This window comes from Littorina saxatilis, linkage group LG3 (assembly GCF_037325665.1).
Source record: "Littorina saxatilis isolate snail1 linkage group LG3, US_GU_Lsax_2.0, whole genome shotgun sequence".
Lineage (NCBI taxonomy): Eukaryota > Metazoa > Mollusca > Gastropoda > Littorinimorpha > Littorinidae > Littorina > Littorina saxatilis.
The window spans coordinates 67,105,021-67,126,914 of NC_090247.1; the positions used below are offsets into that span (position 1 = coordinate 67,105,021).

The 21,894-nt window shown below is 42.6% G+C and overlaps 1 protein-coding gene across 1 annotated transcript in view; it reads left to right on the top strand.

The window, feature by feature from the left end:
* Nucleotides 1–21,894, top strand: part of LOC138963048 (activating signal cointegrator 1 complex subunit 3-like) — a gene marked incomplete in the record, with an annotated part of 184,999 nt that overhangs the window by 39,033 nt on the left and 124,072 nt on the right. Inside the window, 6 exon segments of the mRNA XM_070335040.1 lie at nucleotides 474–694; nucleotides 3,193–3,278; nucleotides 3,491–3,657; nucleotides 4,037–4,182; nucleotides 6,279–6,399; nucleotides 8,153–8,295. Of these exon segments, the coding sequence (XP_070191141.1) occupies nucleotides 474–694; nucleotides 3,193–3,278; nucleotides 3,491–3,657; nucleotides 4,037–4,182; nucleotides 6,279–6,399; nucleotides 8,153–8,295 (884 nt within the window).

Sequence of the window (21,894 nt, forward strand, 5' to 3'; positions counted from 1 at the left end):
TGTATTTATGTTTCCAAGCCCTGAGACTTTTGCTGTGAACTTGGGTTCTTTATCGTGCGCATGCCTGCATACACACGTGGGGTGGTTGGACACCGAGGATCGAACCCACACCGATAGCAACAACTGGGTTTTGGAACTGGCAACGCTACCGACTGAGCTATTTCCCCCGCCCCAACCATACAGATCTTCCATACACTGCACGGCATAGTTTTTTGCGCTGTCTCATGTACTGAAGTTTAGCATTCCCTTGATCATTTCTCTTGTGGAATTATGTCGTGGCTGCTGAACTTGCAGCTTCTGGCAGTAACAAACCTGATTTACAGGTGCCATAAGGGCATGTACAACTTCACACTATAAGCCTGTTCACACACAGGTCTTCAGGTTGTCACGCATTAAATTTGTGCGATTCTTCTTTTTTCAGGGTTATACTATTATGTATATTTCCCATCTTTTTCTTTTTTCTTTCCCACCAGAGCTACTGAACCTCCAGCCTCTGCCAATAACGGCCCTGAACGACAGTCGCCTGGAGTGTCTGTACAGCTTCACACACTTCAACCCCGTGCAGACTCAGATCTTCCACACCCTGTACCACAACGACTGCAACGTGCTGCTAGGGGCGCCCACAGGTTCCGGCAAAACCGTGGCCGCTGAGCTCGCCATCTTCAGGGTCTTCAGGGAATATCCCAAGTTCAAGGTAATGCTGATACAGTGAACCCTGTCTGAAACGACCGCCCAAGGGACCGATCAAAAGTGGTTGTTACAGACAGGTGGTTGTTTTGGACATGTGAATTATATGGTGAAAAAATTGTGGTCGCTGAGCTCGCCATCTTCAGAAGTTCAAGGTAACGGTGATCAATACAGTCAAACCCCCTTTTAAGACCTAAACAAATCTGAGAAAATTTGGTCTTAATAAGGAGGGAGTCTTAAAATGGGGGTAACTTTACAGAGGTCAGGAAAGATAGTGTGAGAAAACAGGGTCTTAATTAAAAAAGGGAAGAAGGCTTTTGTTTTGTTTGTTTGTTTGTTCGTTCATGGGCTGAAACTCCCACGGCTTTTACGTGTATGACCGTTTTTACCCCGCCATTTAGGCAGCCATACGCCGCTTTCGGAGGAAGCATGCTGGGTATTTTCGTGTTTCTATAACCCACCGAACTCTGACATGGATTACAGGATCTTTTTCGTGCGCACTTGGTCTTGTGCTTGCGTGTACACACGGGGGGTGTTTGGACACCGAGGAGAGTCTGCACACAAAGTTGACTCTGAGAAATAAATCTCTCGCCGAACGTGGGGACGAACTCACGCTGGCAGCGGCCAACTGGATACAAATCCAGCGCGCTACCGACTGAGCTACATCACCGCTCTGACTGAGCTACATCCCCGCCCTGACTGAGCTACATCCCCGCCCTGACTGAGCTACATCCCCGCCCTGACTGAGCTACATCCCCGCCCTGACTGAGCTACATCCCCACCCTGACTGAGCTACATCCCCGCCCTGACTGAGCTACATCCCCGCCCTGTCTGAGCTACATCCCCGCCCTGACTGAGCTACATCCCCGCCCTGACTGAGCTACATCCCTGCCCTGACTGAGCTACATCCCCGCCCTGACTGAGCTACATCCCCGCCCTGACTGAGCTACATCCCCGCCCTGACTGAGCTACATCCCCGCCCTGACTGAGCTACATCCCCGCCCGGGAGAAGGCTTAATGTCGGGGGTCTTGAAAGGTGGGTTCCAGTGTACACTCAAACCTGTCTGAAACGACCACCCAAGGGACTGACCAACAGTGGTTGTTATAGATGGGTTCACGTGTTGTTATGGACAGGTGAAACTTATGGGGGGAAAATTGTGGTCACTGAGCTCGCTATCTTTAGGGTCTTCAGGGAATACCCCAAGTTCAAGGTAACGGTGGTAATTAATTTTGAGTAGTGTGTGATTTTACTACACCTTAAAAAATTGCTAAGTGTGAGAAGTGGGGGTTTAGGGATTCGTAGAATATGAGTGAAAACTGGGTTACTTATTGACTCACATGCGAAGCAAAAGTGAGTCTATGTACTCACCCGAGTCGTCCGTCCGTCCGTCCGTCCGTCCGTCCGGACGTCCGTCCGTCCGTCCGGAAAACTTTAACGTTGGCTATTTCTTGGACACTATTCAGTCTATCAGTACCAAATTTGGCAAGATGGTGTATGATGACAAGGCCCCAAAAAACATACATAGCATCTTGACCTTGCTTCAAGGTCAAGGTCGCAGGGGCTATAAATGTTGCCTAAAAAACAGCTATTTTTCACATTTTTCACATTTTCTCTGAAGTTTTTGAGATTCAATACCTCACCTATATATGATATATAGGGCAAAGTAAGCCCCATCTTTTGATACCAGTTTGGTTTACCTTGCTTCAAGGTCAAGGTCACAGGAGCTCTTCAAAGTTGGATTGTATACATATTTTGAAGTGACCTTGACCCTGAACTATGGAAGATAACTGTTTCAAACTTAAAAATTATGTGGGGCACATGTTATGCTTTCATCATGAGACACATTTGGTCACATATGATCAAGGTCAAGGTCACTTTGACCCTTATGAAATGTGACCAAAATAAGGTAGTGAACCACAAAAAGTGACCATATCTCATGGTAGAAAGAGCCAATAAGCACCATTGTACTTCCTATGTCTTGAATTAACAGCTTTGTGTTGCATGACCTTGGATGACCTTGACCTTGGGTCAAGGTCACATGTATTTTGGTAGGAAAAATGTGTAAAGCATGTGAGTCGTATGGGCTTTGCCCTTCTTGTTTAAAAAGTTGAAGAATGTGGGAACAGACGTACAACAGGGCAAACAGCCACACATCTCCAAAATTCATGAAAAGGTCTGTTACGCTGTCAGTCAATCCGTCAGTCAACTGCTGACATATTCTTGGTTTTATTTCTTGCCAACAGTAAATATAGCTAGCAGCTTGAATTGATGAGATGCAAATGAATTGTAGAAAAGTCAGTTCTTTTTGTGATCCTAATCTTTTGCTAATTGGTGGTTTTGTTTGTTAAATCTTCCTTTTTCGTTCTTTTTACATTGAAAGTTCTGATATGTACAGCTGCCTACCTGCTTTTCTTCCTCCAAATTTAAAAGGACATATAAATGAATACTTTGTGTGGATGTGTCACAGCGTTGATGGTATTTAAATTTTTGCATTTCTTTGACAGGCGGTGTACATCGCCCCCCTGAAAGCTCTGGTACGTGAGCGAATGGCGGACTGGAAAGTGCGCATCGAGCAGAAACTGGGCAAAAAGTATGGCAAATTGAACTAATTTAAGGGAGTATAGTCGTGTTATTTTGGGGGAGAGGGGGAGGGGTCTTAAAAAGGGGGGGGGGGGGGGGGGTTTCCACTATACAAGTGTAATGGGAAATAACGAAGGATAGTCGTGTAAGCATTTGATTGTCTTGTTTGAACAACAACATTATTTCTTAAAAATTTGTGACACCAATTGTGCATGTGTTCAGGGTGGTTGAGCTGACAGGGGACGTAACTCCTGACATGCGAGCAGTGGCCAACGCAGACCTGATCGTGACAACACCAGAGAAGTGGGACGGCATCAGTCGGTCCTGGCAGACTCGTAGCTACGTCAAGGCAGTGGCTGTGCTCATCATTGACGAGATTCACCTGCTGGGTAAGATAACTTTGTTGTGATTAGTATAATGAGTTGTTGCTGCGATCTTACCGCGAGCTCCCAAGCAAGTAGTGGAGTTAATTTTCTTAATGTTTCTCTCATTAGGTAATGAGACACTGTTGATATTTTGCCTTGTACAGTTATAATCATTCATTCGCTTGTGCCTTCCTGGTGAGCGGCCGAATATTCCATCAAGATAAGTTTTTGTCACTTTTTGTTTGTCTGTTCACTTAAAAGACCGTTGGGTTGATATATTTGTGACTGTAACTTATTTTTTTGTCAATAACAAACGTTCCAACAACTTACTTTTCTTGTTTTTTTGATTTTGCCCTGTACAGTGTTAATAAAGATGATTGTTAAATTGCCTTGCGTCTTGCAGGTGACGAGCGAGGCCCTGTGCTGGAGGTGATCGTGTCGCGTACCAACTTCATCTCGTCCCACACGTCCAAGAAGGTGCGCGTGGTCGGCTTGTCCACCGCCCTCGCCAACGCCAGAGATCTCGCCGACTGGCTCGGCATCAAAGAGGTAAAGTGCAACCCCCCCTTTTAAGACCACCACAAAACCGAAAGGGCTGCGATCTGCTGGCCGATGTGAATGCGTGATGTATTGTGTAACAAAATTCCATCTCACACGGCATAAATAAATCCCTGCGCCTTGAATATGTGCGCGATATAAATTGCATAAAAATTTTTTTTTTTTTAAAATTAAAAAATCCCTGCGCTTAGAACTGTACCCACGGAATACGCGCGATATAAGCCTCATATTGATTGATTGAGAACTGTACCCACGGAATACGCGCGATATAAGCCTCATATTGATTGAAATTTGAGAAAATAAGGTCCTAAAAGGGGGGAGTCTTAAAATGGGGGTGAAATTAAAGAGGTTATGAACAGAAAGTCTGAGGAAACAGGGTCTTACACGGGAGGATGTCTTAAATTGGGGGAGTCTTAAATTAGGGGAGTCTTAAATTGGGGAGTCTTAAATTGGTCTTAACTTAGGGGAGTCTTAAATTGGGGGGGTCTTAAATTGGGGGGTGTCTTAAATTGGGGGAGTCTTAAATTGGGGGAGTCTTAAATTGGGGGAGTCTTAAATTGGTCTTAACTTGGGGGAGTCTTAAATTGGTCTTAAATTGGGGGAGTCTTAAATTGGGGGAGTCTTAAATTGGGGGGGTCTTAAATTGGAGGGTTATTAAATTGGGGAGTCTTAAATTGGGGGAGTCTTAAATTGGGGAGTCTTAAATATTGGGGGATCTTAAATTGGGGGTCTTAAATTGGGGGAGTCTTAAATTGGGGAGTCTTGAATTGGGGAGTCTTAAATTGAGGAGTCTTAAATTGGGGGAGTTGTAAATTAGGGGAGTCTTAAATTGGGGAGTCTTAAATTGGGTGAGTCTTAAATTGGTGAGTCTTAAATTGGGGAGTCTTAAATTTGGGGAGTCTTAAATTGGGGGAGTCTTAAATTGGGGAATCTTAAATTTGGGGAGTCTTAAATTTGGGGAGTCTTAAATTGGTGGAGCCTTACATTGGTGAGTCTTAAATTGGGGGAGTCTTAAATTGGGGAGTCTTAAATTGGGGGAGTCTTAAATTGGGGGAGTCTTAAATTGGTGGAGCCTTAAATTGGGGGAGCCTTAAATTGGTGGAGCCTTAAATTGGGGGAGCCTTAAATTGGGGAGTCTTAAATTGGGGAGTCTTAAATTGGGGAGTCTTAAATTGGGGGAGTCTTACATGGGTGGAGCCTTAAATTGGGGGAGTCTTAAATTGGTGGAGCCTTAAATTGGTGAGTCTTAAATTGGGGGAGTCTTAAATTGGGGGAGTCTTAAATTGGGGAGTTTTAAATTGGGGTATTAAAAGGGGGGTTCCACTTTACGTGAAAACCATATCGAAGTGCACATCGTTTTCTAGCTTGCATTTTAGTGCGTTCTAAAAGTAGCCAAGGCAAAGAGAATTATTTCGCTACCAACAATAGCTGCAGCCAGCACACTGTTATTAAGGTGGCCCTCAATTGAGCACGCAATCGACTTCGGGAAGACTTCGCAAAGTCTTTTTACCAAAAACTCGGTGCTTAAGGGTCGTGCGGGCCAGCTTTACGAAGTATACTTCGCGTAGTCGACTTCGCCCAGATTTTTATTTTTTTTATTTTTTTATTTTTTTTCTCGACTTTGCCAAGTTAAGGACAGGCTTTAAGCTTGCTTGCTTGCTTGTTTTTCCCAAATGCCTTCCGCACTGACCAGGAGATGGGCCTTATCAGTGTGCCTGGCACTGAGGGAGTTGCACTGACCGGGAGATGGGCCTTATCAGTATGCCTGGCACAGAGGGAGCTAGCAGCACTGTGTTATCTCTGTTGTGGGGGAAAGGATGGGTGCTAAAAATAGCTCTGCCTGCAGCTAAGGAGGCAAAAATGAAGCCCTGGGAATAGCAGTGAGGGGCTATACAATGAAACACCCCCTTTTAAGATCTAAAAAAAATATGGAAAAATTAGGTCTTGAAAAGGACGTCTTAAAGTCAATCAAATAATTCAAGCAATGATAGGTTTTTTTTCTGAAACATGGAACAGGGATACACAGGGATGGTGCAAACGAATTGGTATTGAAGCTTAATTGAATCATTATATTTTGTGTCCCCCAGATGGGTCTGTTCAACTTCCGTCCGTCAGTGCGACCGGTACCGCTGGAAGTTCACATCAAGGGTTTCCCTGGACAGCACTACTGCCCGCGCATGGCCACCATGAACAAGCCGGCATTCCAAGGTAACAACATACAAAAATCAAAATCAAAAGCAGACAGTGGACCCTCCCCATCTGTCACAACCCCCGCCCCCCCTTTACACCCCCTTTAGCCATGATTTTATCAGATTTCTGGAGGTCTCACAAAGCCCTTAAGACCTCCGGAATCTTATAAAATCGGGTTGTGAAAGGAAGTAAGTGTTAAAATGCAGGTAAATTTACATAGGTTATAAACAAAGAAATCAGAAAAATCAAGGGGGAATTATGTTGAAAGTGTTGTAGATAGATAGATAGATAGATAGATAATTTATTGCCAAGTGTACAATACATGAATGAACATAAAAAATACACGAGGAAAGCAGCTTGCTGTGTGATAAAAACAAAAATAAATAGCATTCATACATCACTGGTGGTCGCTTTGGATGAGCCACCGTGGTCATTATCGAGAGGTGGTCACCAAGGTAGGTTTGACTTTATCAGAATCTGTTTTGTTTAGTTTAGCTTGTGACAGATGATTATAAATCAAAAAACAAGAAAGGTAGGTTGTTGGAACATTTGTTATTGACAAAACAATACATTCACAGATATTTCGACCCAACGGTCTTTGAAGTGAACAGACTAACAAATATTCACACAAAACTTATCTTGATAGAATCAGTTTTCGCCCACTTGCCAGGAAGCCGAGCGAATGAATTGATGATAATTCTGACTAAAAGAGAACTCATTACATTTAGTCAAATTTTGACTAAATGTTTTAACATAGAGGGGGAATCGAGACAAGGGTCGTGGTGTCTGTGTGTGTGTGTGTGCGTGTGTGTGTGTAGAGCGATTCAGAGTAAACTACTGGACCGATCTTTGTGAAATTTGACATGAGAGTTCCTGGGTATGATATCCCCGGACAATTTTTTTCATTTTTTCAATAAATGTCTTTGATGACGTCATATCCGGCTTTTTGTAAAAGTTGAGACGGCACTGTCACACCCTCATTTTTCAATCAAATTGATTGAAATTTTTGTAAAGCAATCTTCGACGAAGGCCGGACTTCGGTATTGCATTTCAGCTTGGTGGCTTAAAAATTAATTAATGACTTTGGTCATTAAAACTTTGAAAATTGTAATTAAAATTATTTTTTTATAAAACGATCCAAATTTACGTTCATCTTATTCTTCATCATTGTCTGATTCCAAAAACATGTAAATATGTTATATTCGGATTAAAAACAAGGTCTGAAAATTAAAAATATAAAAATTATTATCAAAATCAAATTTCCGAAATCGATTTAAAAACAATTTCATCTTATTCCTTGTCGGTTCCTAATTCCAAAAACATATAGATATGATATGTTTGGATTAAAAACACGCTCAGAAAGTTAAAACGAAGAGAGGTACAGAAAAGCGTGCTATGCAGCACAGCGAAACCACTACCGCGCTGAACAGGCTCGTCAGTTTCACTCCGTTTTGCACAAGCGGCGGACTACGGTCATTGTGAAAAAATGCAGTGCGTTCAGTTTCATTCTGTGAGTTCCACAGCATGACTAAATGTAGTAATTTTGCCTTACGCGACTTGTTTAATCATTATCTCGCTTATGTCTTCCGAGCGAGCTTCTGGACAATTTGTCAGATAAGTTTATTTTCTGTGTTACATATGTATAAGTGTTTGTCCACGTTAAAGACCGTTGGGTAAACATAACATTTAGTTTTGTTATAGATATAACGTTTTAATAATATATATTTTTTGATTCCGAAATTAAACTCTTTTTTTGTCTGTCCCCGAAAAGACATCAAGCAGCACTCACCCTTGAAGCCTGTGCTGATCTTCGTGTCGTCACGACGACAGACTCGCCTGACTGCTCTTGACCTCATCGCCTACCTGGCGGCCGAGGAGAATCCCAAACAGTGGCTGCACATGCCTGAGATCGAAGTTAGTACCTGGGTCTGGTTTTGTTTTATTTTGTTGCGTTTTAGTGTTGTTTTGTCATGTTTTGTTTTGTTATGCCATGGCTTTGTGTTGTTTTGTTTTGTTATGTCTTGGTTTTGTGTTGTTTTGTCATGTTTTGTTTTGTTATGTCCTGGGGTTTTTATGTCATGGTTTTGTCTTCTTTGTAATGCTTTGTTATGTCATGGTTTTGTGTTATTTCATTTTTGTCATGATTTGTTTTGTTTTGTCATGTTTTGATTTGTTACTATGTCATGGTTTTGTTATGTCATGGTTGGCTCACGAAGTGTAGCCTATGCGATCGTAACTTTGTCTGTCTGTGCGTTTGTGCGTTTGTGCGTGTGTGTGTGCGTGTGTGTGTGTGTTTGTGCGTGTGTATGTCTGTGGTAGAAACTTTAACATTTCCGAGTCTATGTGTGAGTGGTTATCCAAGACTATGGATAAAGCTCGCATAAGATTACGTCACGGTCAAAAGTGTTTGACGTCAATTAATGCATCATGACGGCATGCCTCCCTGTAGTCTTTCTCTCTCGCGTGGTGTGTGTGGTCTCGGTCATTGTTATTTTGAGCGGGCCGAGACTATTTGGCAGTCGTGTCCCTGTAAGTAGGCTACATGCAGACAGACAGATCTAGATCTAGTGTCTCTCTTTCTTGCACAGTGTCACCTAAGCTTACTGTGTGTGTGGGTGTGTATGTGTGACGGAGTGATTGAGTTTGTGTTACTGTTTGTCTATTTCTTACGTGAGCCTTGAAGGCTTCGCCTCTTGTTTTGTTATATCATGGGTTTGTCGTGTTTTTTTGGGTCAATTGTTTTGGGTCATGCTTTGTTTTGTCATATGCTTGTTACATTTAGTCAAGTTTTAGTCAAGTCAAGTGTCTCAAAAGGGCGGTTCCACCGTATCAACAATGACAAGCAGTAATACTGTGGTACTTACTGCACTAACCTCAGTGACCTGGCATTCAGTTTACGCTAAAGCCGCCACCCTATACGACAAAATGGAAACTTTACCCCAGTCCCAATTTTCGGCACGCTTGCAGTTTGTTGGCGAGTTTGTCGGGTACAATCTTTGTTGACACCTGTGAGTCTTACCCTTTAATTGTGCTGTCCCTCGTTTTGTTTATTTTTGTACTGGAGAGCTTCAGACCACGACGGGGAACGATGAAACAATGAGAACATGTGCGTGTGTGTGTGTGTGTGTGTGTGTGTGTGTGTGTGCGTGTGTGTGTGTGTGTGTGTGAGTGTGTGTGTCACGGTGTGTGTGTGTGTGTGTGTGTGTGTGTGAGAGAGAGAGAGAGAGAGAGAGAGAGAGAGAGAGAGAGAGAGAGAGAGAGAGAGAGAGAGAGAGAGAGAGAGAGAGAGAGAGAGAGAGAGATCTTTATTTCCCAGGGTTATGTTGTAAGCTTACATATCTGCTTTTTTCCATCTGGCCCTCGCCTGGAGAGGGACGACTCTTAATAACATGAATACATAAACAAACATACACGAATACACAAACACACAGCATTACAAATACATACATTTACTCATGAACTAACCATTCACTTAACTTTACAAACTTAAAGCCGTGGTTCACGTGTTGATTTCAAGGTCATTGTCAGGAGCAGGTTTGTGATGACCTTAACGACAATCACGACAATCAGGTCATCATGACCTAACTCGGTCATCTATCAAGTCTGCCTCCTGCAACGCATGCAGGGTTTAACACTGCTGCGTTGAATTTGAACTCCCTCTTTAAAAACTCCCATTTTAAGACCAACGCAGCCCTTTTAAGGCCATATTCTATATTGTCTGCTAATAACAAATGTACAGTAGCCTTCAGTTTGAAGCCATTCTTTAAAGACATAGACATAGAACACTACTGAAGGCTACTTTTAAAGACATACCTAGAACACTACTGAAGGCTACTGTATATTTGTTACAAGAGTCCCATTTTTAGACCAACGCTCCCTTTTAGGGCCCAATTTTTCTAGATTGTCTGCTACGTAGGCTTACGTAATAACAATTATGTACAGTAGCCTTCAGTTAAGACACCCTTCCAACAAATGTACAGTAGCCTTCAGTAAAGACACCCTTCCAACAAATGTACAGTAGCCTTCAGTTAAGACACCCTTCCAACAAATGTACAGTAGCCTTCAGTTAAGACACCCTTCCAACAAATGTACAGTAGCCTTCAGTTAAGACACCCTTCCAACAAATGTACAGTAGCCTTCAGTTAAGACACCCTTCCAACAAATGTACAGTAGCCTTCAGTTAAGACACCCTTCCAACAAATGTACAGTAGCCTTCAGTTAAGACACCCTTCCACCATGTGTTATGGGGGGTCTGTGTAAAACACCTTCCACCATGTGTTATGGGGGGTCTGTGTAAAACACCTTCCACCATGTGTTATGGGGGGTCTGTGCAAAACAAAGCAGCAAGAAACAAGAAGAAAAGAACAACATTGAAACTAATGACAGCAAAACGTGTTGATTGGAAAAGTACACTTGATGAAATGGACGCACTCAACACGAACATGTTCCGATGCTTCCTCTGTGGTTTGAAGTTGTTTACTGCGAAATAATCATCGATCTCGAGTTACTTACTTACCCGCGTGACTAATAGGCTCGGAAACGTGCACAAAGGTTTACATACACGACGATTATATCCGCTTGACTTTTAACCCAACAGTTAAAGCAATGAGACTATGTTTGTTGACGCAGTTTTCGCTAACATTTGACTTTATCCCCGCCACCATATGCCGACCTCTGCAAAAAATGGCTAGCTAAGGCAAACCAAAGTAATTCAAGAACAAAATAAATAAAATAACCCGGTGAAATAAATCAAAATTAAACAAATGAGAACAAAACCCCACTGTAATAACATAAAATGCTAGACAATACAAGAAAGAAAGAAATGAAGTAATATGAAATAAAAGTGTTTGCAGAACATGTTGCACGAGTACGGCTAAGTGCAAACACTTGACAGTCTGCATGTACGTGTCAACTGACGGGCATCGACACAGACGAGGACAGAGACAGTTTTTGTGGACACGATGTGAGAGAGAGCAGTCCAAAAAGGGCAGATAAATACAGTCAACTGCATGTTGTACTATACAGCGCAATCGTACAGGGTGAAGCAGGTCGATCCATCGAGGTCGTGACGACAAATGCTGGATTTTGCTCGTTGCACGACACCTTGAAAGTCAACAGATATCAGTTGTATGTTTATGCAGTTGCAGTATGAAATCAGATTAAATATCACATTATTTTTCTGTGCGCGATGTCGTACTGTGCGACTGGTTTGTTAAGGTGTATGTAGCAGCGGACCACAGACAAAAGATGGTCGTTTGGGTCAAAGAGAGCGCGCCGCGCATAGAGAGAGAGAGAGAGAGAGAGAGAGAGAGAGAGAGAGGGAGACAAAAGATGGTCGTTTGGGTCAAAGAGAGCGCGCCGCGCATAGAGAGAGAGAGAGAGAGAGGGAGAGGGAGACAAAAGATGGTCGTTTGGGTCAAAGAGAGCGCGCCGCGCATAGAGAGAGAGAGAGAGAGAGGGAGAGGGAGACAAAAGATGGTCGTTTGGGTCAAAGAGAGCGCGCCGCGCATAGAGAGAGAGAGAGAGAGAGGGAGAGGGAGACAAAAGATGGTCGTTTGTCAGTACAATTCGAAGTTTTGAAAGTTTGAAAAAAAAAAGCCCGGAAACGTATCACGCAAAACGTCTTTCTCGTAGCAGACGACGGTTCTGCATAGTGCCAGTTCCTCTGAACAGTCAACCGCCACAGCTCTAGTTCGTGTGACTTGCAGACGTTTGTTGCGTTTTAGATTCAGAGGTACACAATAACGTACTATTGCAGATAAGTTACAGTGAGTCGCATTGAAATCACAAACTGACGACTAAATTGTGAAAAAAAGGAAACTGGATCACACGGGTTCACGATGGCTCAGAGGTAAGATAAACCACGCAAAAATAAATTCTTTGAAAATTGCTCGCTCTTTACGGAGGGCACCTAGGATGTTCTCAAGCGGTGAGTGTTTAAATGAAAAGGTGTTTGTACTGGGTGTAAAAGCCTGACAGTGTCTGTGATGGTTTACGGGAGGCTGGCTGAGAGAGATATGTTCAGAATATAGAATTCTCAGAGAGAGAGAGAGAGAGAGAGAGAGAGAGAGAGAGAGAGAGAGAGAGAGAGAGAGAGAGAGAGAGAGAGAGAGAGAGAGAGAGAGAGAGAGAGAGAGAGAGAGAGAGAGAGAGAGAGAGAGAGAGAGAGAGAGAGAGAGAGAGAGAGAGAGAGAGAGAGAGAGAGAGAGAGAGAGAGAGAGAGAGAGAGAGAGAGAGAGAGAGAGAGAGAGAGAGAGAGAGAGAGAGAGAGAGAGAGAGAGAGAGAGAGAGAGAGAGAGAGAGAGAGAGAGAGAGAGAGAGAGAGAGAGAGAGAGAGAGAGAGAGAGAGAGAGAGAGAGAGAGAGAGAGAGAGAGAGAGAGAGAGAGAGAGAGAGAGAGAGAGAGAGAGAGAGAGAGAGAGAGAGAGAGAGAGAGAGAGAGAGAGAGAGAGAGAGAGAGAGAGAGAGAGAGAGAGAGAGAGAGAGAGAGAGAGAGAGAGGAGAGAGAGAGAGAGAGAGAGAGAGAGAGAGAGAGAGAGAGAGAGAGAGAGAGAGAGAGAGAGAGAGAGAGAGAGAGAGAGAGAGAGAGAGAGAGAGAGAGAGAGAGAGAGAGAGAGAGAGAGAGAGAGAGAGAGAGAGAGAGAGAGAGAGAGAGAGAGAGAGAGAGAGAGAGAGAGAGAGAGAGAGAGAGAGAGAGAGAGAGAGAGAGGAAACGCTGCCGTTGCTGAGCTTTGGTTCGGTTTTGTGTGTTGCATGTGGTTGACTTGTTTGTACTTTGTGGGAAAGTACCGATATTATATTTTGTAAACACAATATTTATGTTTGGACGAGAATGCAGGTGAACTTTCTAGTCCTGTCAAAACAAGTTGTTTACCACGTTGATTTGAGTCGTGGGTTCGTTTGCGTTCGCTCGGATTAAGTGCGTCGGCACAGAGATGCACGTCACGGAGAATGTCACTATTCTAGTCCATGGACAGTTCATCTAATTGTAGTTGTATCATGTTCGGTCTAGAATATTCTCGAGATTGAGTATTTACTATACTGTTCAAAAAAAGAAACGCATAGCTTGTAATATTTGGTTAATTTAGTTATATGGCTACAAGGATATCCACCAAACTGCAGAAAATGTTTATCTGGTCGTCGACCTTTCGTCCATTGCCACAAGTGAGCTCTGCACGTGACGCATGCGTTATCAGTGGCTACAATGTCAAAATTGCTCATTTGGCATGACCACTCGTCATGCTTCAGTGTAATCTCGTGAAACTCGGGGAATATTGAGCTCTCACCATGTCTTCCAAAACCCATAAAAGCGGATTGTTCGCCACAAAGAAATCAGACGACAATTCAGCGACGAAAGATGGCCCGATTGAGCAGAGAAGACCGCCAAATTGCATTGGGTCGTTTACAAGCAGGCCAAAGTCAAAGTGCAATCGCCAGGCACTTCCACGTGTCCCAGAGCACCATCAGTAGACTGTGGGTCAGGTTTCAAGCCACTGGCTCCGTTGCTGACTTGCCACGAGCGGGAAGACCAAGGGCGACAACTGCTGCTCACGACCGCTTCATACGGCTCCGCCACCTCCGGAATCGTTTCCTGTCGGCCTCATCTTCTGTCCAGGCTCTCCCCGGGCCACACCGATTATCTGACCAGACCGGGCGGAACCGCCTGCATGAAGCTGGTTTGAGAGCTCGCAGACCTCACAGAGGAGCTGTCCTCACCCGCCGCCATCGCCAGAACCGAGTGCAGTGGGGCAACCAGCACCTTCGCTGGACCGTCCGGAATCACTGGAGACACGTGTGGTTCAGCGACGAGTCCTACTTCCTGCTCCAGCGACATGATGGTCGGAGGAGGGTCTACCGGAGAGTAAACGAACGTTACGCGCCCAACTGTGTGGATGAGGCACCCGTTCATGGTGGTGGAGGCGTCATGGTGTGGGGGGCGATCAATACCGCTGGAAGGAGCACCCTGGTGCACGTCCAAGGGCGCATAACTGCCCAGCGATACGTGGAGGAAATTCTGCGCCCACACGCCCTTCCTCTTCTGGCTGACCAGGATGCCATATTCCAGCAGGACAACGCCCGCCCGCACACAGCACGACTCACCACCCAGTTCCTCACCGACCACCATGTCCAGGTGCTTCCCTGGCCATCCATGTCGCCAGACATGAACCCGATAGAACACCTCTGGGGTGAATTGGACAGACGTGTGCGCAGGCGAGAAGAAGCGCCGGCAAATCACCGCGATCTATTGCAGGCACTTCAGGAGGAGTGGGACACCATCCCACAGCAAGATATCCGGCATCTGATCCAGTCCATGCCCAGAAGGTGCCGGGCAGTTGTTGCTGCTCAAGGCAGTCACACCCCCTACTGACTTGACAGCCTCGGCACCCAATCGTATTGATTGACTGATTGATTTGAAGATGCAAATGAACTGTGTGTGCATTCAACTGTGTCCATACCAAATTTCAAACAAATAATCTAAATATTGGATTTTCTGTTAATTTTTTCGAAAAATAAAACAAATTTGGCAAGTAGCAACTATGCGTTTCTTTTTTTGAACAGTATATATAGGCCAGCGCGATTTGTATGTTAAAAAGCTTCTACTTTGAGTTCTGCTACGACGTGCAGTTGTATGCATGGAATGCTAAATAAATCCTCGAACTCAATTTGACGAGTTTTTGTCTGCTGCTGTGAAGACGGGCCACGTAGAATAAAAGAACACAACTATACATTTGAGAACTTCGTCAATCTCAAGTGTCGTGTAACACAGAGAGAGAGAGAGAGAGAGAGAGAGAGAGAGAGAGAGAGAGAGAAAGACAGACAGAGAGAGAGAGAGAGAGGGGGGGGGAAGAGAGAGAGACAGAGAAACAGAGAGACAGAGAGACAGACAGACAGACAGACTGAGAGAGATGGAGTCTGCACCCTGTGGTTTCCCGAGTTGATTGAATGAGGGTCGATTGGACGTGACAGACATGTACATCAGCAGGTGACAGGGACGATGCAATAACGGTTTGCACGTGCTACACGCTGACGTTGGTTTATCCTTTTGATCTCTTACGACCGCAGCCAGTGAAAAAAGCCATGAAAACTGACAGGTGATACATCTACGGTGACAATGGTGTTTTCTGAAAAATAATATTTAGAATCAAATCGCACACGCACGTACACACAGTAACGCTGGCACATACACTCACGAACACCCCAAAAGACATCCCGGCTTCTTCTTAGACACATACCAAAAATCAACAGCCTAGCTGGTTTCTGTGCAGAGGGGACATTTATTGCTGGCATATTTGACCCCCAGACGTTTTTTTCATTTTTTTGATAAATGTCTTATGACGTCATATCCGGCTTTTCGTAAAAGTTGAGGCGGCACTGTCACACCTTCATTTTTAAATCAAATTGATTGAAATTTTGGCCAAGCAATCTTCGACGAAGGCCGGACTTCGGTATTGCATTTCAGCATGTAGGCTTAAAAATTGATTAATGACTTTGGTCATTACAAATCTGAAAATTGTAATTAAAATAATTTTTTTATAAAACGATCCAAAATTACTTTTATTTTATTCTTCATCATGTTCTGATTCCAAAAACATATAAATATGTTATATTCGTATTAAAAACAAGCTCTGAAAATTAAAAATATAAAAATTATGATTAAAATTAAATTTCTGAAATCGTTTTAAAAACAATTTCATCTTATTCCTTGTCGGTTCCTGATTCTAAGAACATATAGATATGATATGTTTGGATTAAAAACACGCTCAGAAAGTTAAAACGAAGAGAGGTACAGTAAAGCGTGCTATGCTGCACAGTGTGTCTGTGTGTGTGTGTAGAGCGATTCAGAGTAAACTACTGGACCGATCTTTATGAAATTTGACATGAGAGTTCCTGGGTATGATATCCCCAGACATTTTTTTCAATTTTTGGATAAATGGCTTTGATGACACGCTCAGAAAGTTAAAACGAAGAGAGGTTCAGAAAAGCGTGCTATGCAGCACAGCGTAACCACTACCGCGCTAAACAGGCTCGTCAGTTTCACTGCGTTTTGCACGAGCGGCGGACTACGGTCATTGTGAAAAAATGCTTGACTAAATGTAGTAATTTCGCCTTACGCGACTTGTTTGGACCTGCTTTTCTCAGATGTTTGAAGGTCTTAAAAAGGCGGGTCCACTGTAGTTCTGTTCAGTGTGCGTGACGCAGTTTACTAATTACAGACTGAAAGAAAACAAGAGCTGTCATCTGGACCCAGTGACTTTTGCATCCACCTTTCAGTTCACTTTCTCTCCCCCACCCCCTCCCCCTCGCGCACCTGTGTCCGGGCTTACGAGATTCGCTGTAATTTAAAGCGACAGACCTTACCTTGTATCAGGTTTCTCATGCCTGACTGAGCGGTGTACGATTTCTTTCTGAGACGGTGACGGTGACCCTTTCCCCGTAGAAATCAGCGGTATAGTCACCTGGCTGGCTATAGTGGGAGGGTTACTTTTGGTGGTCACATTAGATATTATGTTTTTTGGAAAGTTCGTTTTATTTGCAGCCACAGTTCGGTAAACGACAAATGGCTAAACCCAACCACCTAAGAATGAGAAGCGTTTTTGTAACATGACCCATATTCTGCAAAAATGCAGCCATGACGCAGGGGGTAGGTTACAAAAAAACGTCATGTACCGCTTGACTGCATACGGATATAAGCAAATTATACCTTAAACGAAAGCTAAAGATTGTTGCCATCAGACAGCAAGTAAAATGCCTAATTCGTATACACAGTTTTATTTTTAACAACATCTGTATAACATGCGGACGACAAAACAGGAAATGCCATTTTCTCAATCGATATGTATAGCTAACTGAACACCTGGTTGAAACCGCAATCAAAAACATCTTGAAAATTGTTTATTCTCACAGCTAGAATTATTTTACATCAACAATTGTTAATTTACCGAGGAAAACAACAGTCATATAAGATAAATAATGGATGATTCTGAATCAACTCCGAAAACCGAACCGGGTCGAAGCAAAAAAGAGTTTACACATACACAGGCTTGAAAAAGGATAATTTGGTTCAATATGTTAGATTTTTACCCATAACGTTAAAGATCAGCTCAATATGAAAGGAAAGTGATCATTGTAAAAGGATTTTGCTATCGAAAAATAATTCAACTTCCGGTTTTACCACATGGCGTCCATAATATTATCAATTTATTACATAGCGTGCATTTGTCAGAAATTATACTAAATGTTAGAAGCGATCTTAAAGTGAAAGTAACGTTTAATAAAAGTATGCGCATTTACTTATTGATTGATATATGACTAAAATAATGGACATGTAATTTAAACGTACAAAACGACATTTTGTACACTACCTCTCTAATTAAAACGCGACTATGACCGACCGATATGTATGTGTAAATTAGGTCATTGTTAGTGATGAAAACGGGTTTTCTTTAAAAGATAACACGCAAACTGTGAAGTTCAAGCCCATAAATGATTTTAGTACGACTTCTTCAAAACAGGTCTGTTTTTCACTCCACCAGTTTCAGTTTTAATAAAATATATGTATAGCTGTCATTTTCAAAAAACCTTATCTGCAATTCACTTAACCAAATACACCATGAACCCAGAAGATATTAGAGTGAGACACTTCACAGTGAAATATGTTATGATTCCCCTTATTTCAAAATATATGCATTTTAATTGGCAGACACGATTCACGTCGTAGGTACGTGTCGTCTGGTGAGGCAACTGTTAGCATTTTTTGTCGTAAGAATTGACATTTTTAAACATAAATCATGGAAAAAAACCGAATTCTACAAAAAGTGCAGGTTTTCTTGGTATAGTCAGTTAAAGCATCTTAAAATTCAAGAAATTGTGCAATTACGTGTATGTATTTGAAATGGCAGACAATATTGAATGAAAGTGATTTTTGACTGATTGAAACCCTACCCCCACTAACAAAATGGGCCCTGAGATTAGGGGTGTTAGTTAAAGATGACTGAATAATGGCTATGCTTTTCCCCTAAAGTATTCAAAACCTAAACATATACATAGGCAAGATGTTCTACATTAACACAATTAACTTTTTAAACATATACATATGCTTAGTACACGATACTTCCGGTTTTTCTACCGGATGACTTATACATTTAGGAGGTAAACACCTTATCGTAGAAAAAGCTTTATTTTCAAAAAGTGCAAGTAATTATTAAAAATCATACATAATATTTATATATAGGAGTTAATTTTCCTTCGAAAGTCATTTGTTTCAAGTGGCAGACAATGTCAGTTGGAGAGTTACATGTACGTAAAGCGTATAACTGTTGTCTGTGATTAGTGCATTGTGGACACATTGGCACCATTTGATCCTAAATGCTAAACGATGTCGTGATCATACCACAGTTTTAGGATAATTTTACATCGCATTTACTAAATTGATGGTAGAATTTCACTGATAAATTCTATTTCCGGTAGCGTCAGTGCCGTTATCTTTTTCTTTTTGTAATAAGGTAATAACGAATGAACCACGTGTCACACTCTTATGCTAGTCTTTAAATGACAATTCCAATTCTAGTAAGTTAAAAGGCATGTATTGCGCGTTACATACATTTATACCCCCCCCCCCCCCCCCCAGGATTACAATGCAAGTAAACACATATAAAGAGATAGTAACGTTTTACATGGTTACACGTTCAGTAGTGAACGTAACGTGTGGTTTAACAAAATTACTTGCACAGTATACAATAGTGAAGTCTGTCTGTGTGTCTTTGTTTGTGTGTTTGTCTATGTCTGTGTGTTCGTATGTTTGTCTCTCCCTCTGTCTGTCTATCAGTCTGTCTATCTCTCTCTTTCTCTCTGTGTCTCTGTCTGTCTGTGTGTGTGTGTGTCTCTCTCTCTCTCTCTCTCTCTCTCTCTCTCTCTCTCTCTCTCTCTCTCTCTCTCTCTCTCTCTCTCTCTCTCTGCGAGGTAGGTGCACTTAAAGAGAAAGCAACACAGTAAGAAATGCATTTCTCTACCAAGAATGAAGTTTGTCTGTCTGTGTGTTTGTGTGCGTGTTTTTTTGGTTGCGTAAGTGTTTCTCTATAAGCATCTCTACGTCTTTGTTCGCGTACATAAGTGCGTGCGTGCATGTGTGGGGGTTTCTGTGTCGGTTTGTCTCACTGTGTGTATGTCTGTCATTTTGTCGGTATGTTTGTGTATGTGTCTTTGTGTGTGTGTGTGTGTGTGTGTGTGTGTGTGTTTGTGTGTGTGCGCGTGCGTGCGTGCGTGCGCGCGCGCGCGTGTGTGTGTGTGTATGCGTGCGTGCGTGTGTGTGTGCATGTAAGTGTGTGTGTGTGTGTGTGTGTGTGTGTGTGTGTGTGTGTGTGTGTGGGTGTGTGTGTGTGTGTGAGTTTGCAATTATTCCTCCTTTTTACATTTAGTCAAGTTTTGACTAAATGTTTTAACGTAGAGGAGGGAATCGAGACGAGGGTCGTGGTGTATGTGCGTGTGTGTGTGTGTGTCTGTGTGTGTGTGTAGAGCGATTCAGACTAAACTACTGGACCGATCTTTATGAAAATTGACATGAGAGTTCCTGGAAATGATATCCCCAGACGTTTTTTTCTTTTTTATGATAAATGTATTTGATGACGTCATATCCGGCTTTTCGTGAAAGTTGAGGCGGCACTGTTACACTCTCATTTTTCAATTAAATTGGTTGAAATTTTGGTCAAGTAATCTTCAACAAAGCCCAGACTTCGGTATTGCATTTCAGCTTGGTGGCTTAAAAATTAATCAATGACTTTGGTCATTAAAAATCTGAAAATTGTAAAAATATATATTTTTTATAAAACGATCCAAATTTACGTTCATCGTATTCTCCATCATTTGCTGATTCCAAAAACATATAAATATGTTATATTTGGATTAAGAACAAGCTCTAAAAATTAAAAATATAAAAATTATTATCAAAATTAAATTTTTCGTAATCAATTTAAAAACACTTTCATCTTATTCCTTGTCGGTTCCTGATTCCAAAAACATATAGATATGATATGTTTGGATTAAAAACACGCTCAGAAAGTTAAAATGAAGAGAGGGACAGAAAAGCGTGCTATCCTTCTCAGCGCAACTACTACCCCGCTCTTCTTGTCAAGTTCACAAAAATAAACAGATTATGACGTCATTTTAAGTGGCACAAACGTGTACATGAATGCCTTCCCTTTCGAATGATTTACAGTTATAGAATTTCTGTCAAGCGGTTTAAGTTTTATGTCCGTTTTATGAACCCAACCCTCAAAACAAGAATAGTGACGCCAAAGAAGGAAAACATACACACAAACCAACGTTTTTCTCACCGTTGGTTTGGAATATTGCCCCAAAACTTTAGATTTAGTGTTGTGGTGTTAAAATCTATCAGAAAAATGTGTTTGCTAACGTGACGCCAAAAAGTAACCAAAACGGTCCTTAGCCGACTGACTAGTATGCTTAGCACCCAAACTTAGTTATACAACGGCATGCGACATACCCTTAAAGTGATGTGTTCTGTAATACATGCAGAAATATAATCGATTTGTTTTTCCCAATCAGGGATGCTGCTAGGCGGTTTTATTTTCTTGTAAATTGGGTGTAATTTGGGAATTACTACATTTTGATACATCAACCAAAAAAAAAAGAAGGGGGGGGGGGGGGTTGGGAGGGGTGGGTGGGTGGGTGGGTGGGGGGGTGGGGGGGGGGGTCTATTGAACTTTTCAATGGTCATAGGCATTAGCGGGCAGACTAGAATGATCTCAGTGAGGTTGGTCCCTTTAAGGGTTTTACGGCGTGCGTCTGCCACCTTGTTAGTTACAGTGATGTTGATGTGATTACGCATTAGCAGAAACACAAGCGCAGGTCAACTCATGCAGGCACGGACACACACACACACGCACACTCACATGCACACACACACATACACACTCATACACACACACACACACACACACACGCACTCACACACACACACACGCACACTCACACACACACACTCACACACACGCACACTCACCACACACACACACACTCATGCACACACCGACACACTCACACACACACTCACACACACATACACACACACACACACACACACACACACACACACACACACACACACACACACACACACACACACACACACACACACACACAAGCTGTGAGAACTCTGTGGCTTCGAGTCGTGTGCAGGCGGTAATGAGTAAAACAAACAATCACGATATTTACCGAAACATTGGTTCCAGAAGTAGGTACGGGTTTTAAAAGTACCATCAGTAAAACTTAAAAGCTTTGAGATACCAGGATTCTCACGTAGCTAAGATCGCCACGGCAACTAAATGATTCACTCAACAATGTCAGCGATGGTTTTGCTTTTAGTCAGTGAGTCAGTTAGTTAATCTGTTAGTCGGTTAATTAGTCAATCTGTCAGTTTGTCAGCTTGTTAGACCTTCACATTAGGAACAGAAGGGCGACATTTTAGAGACCGGGATTCTTACGTGGTTTCCATCGC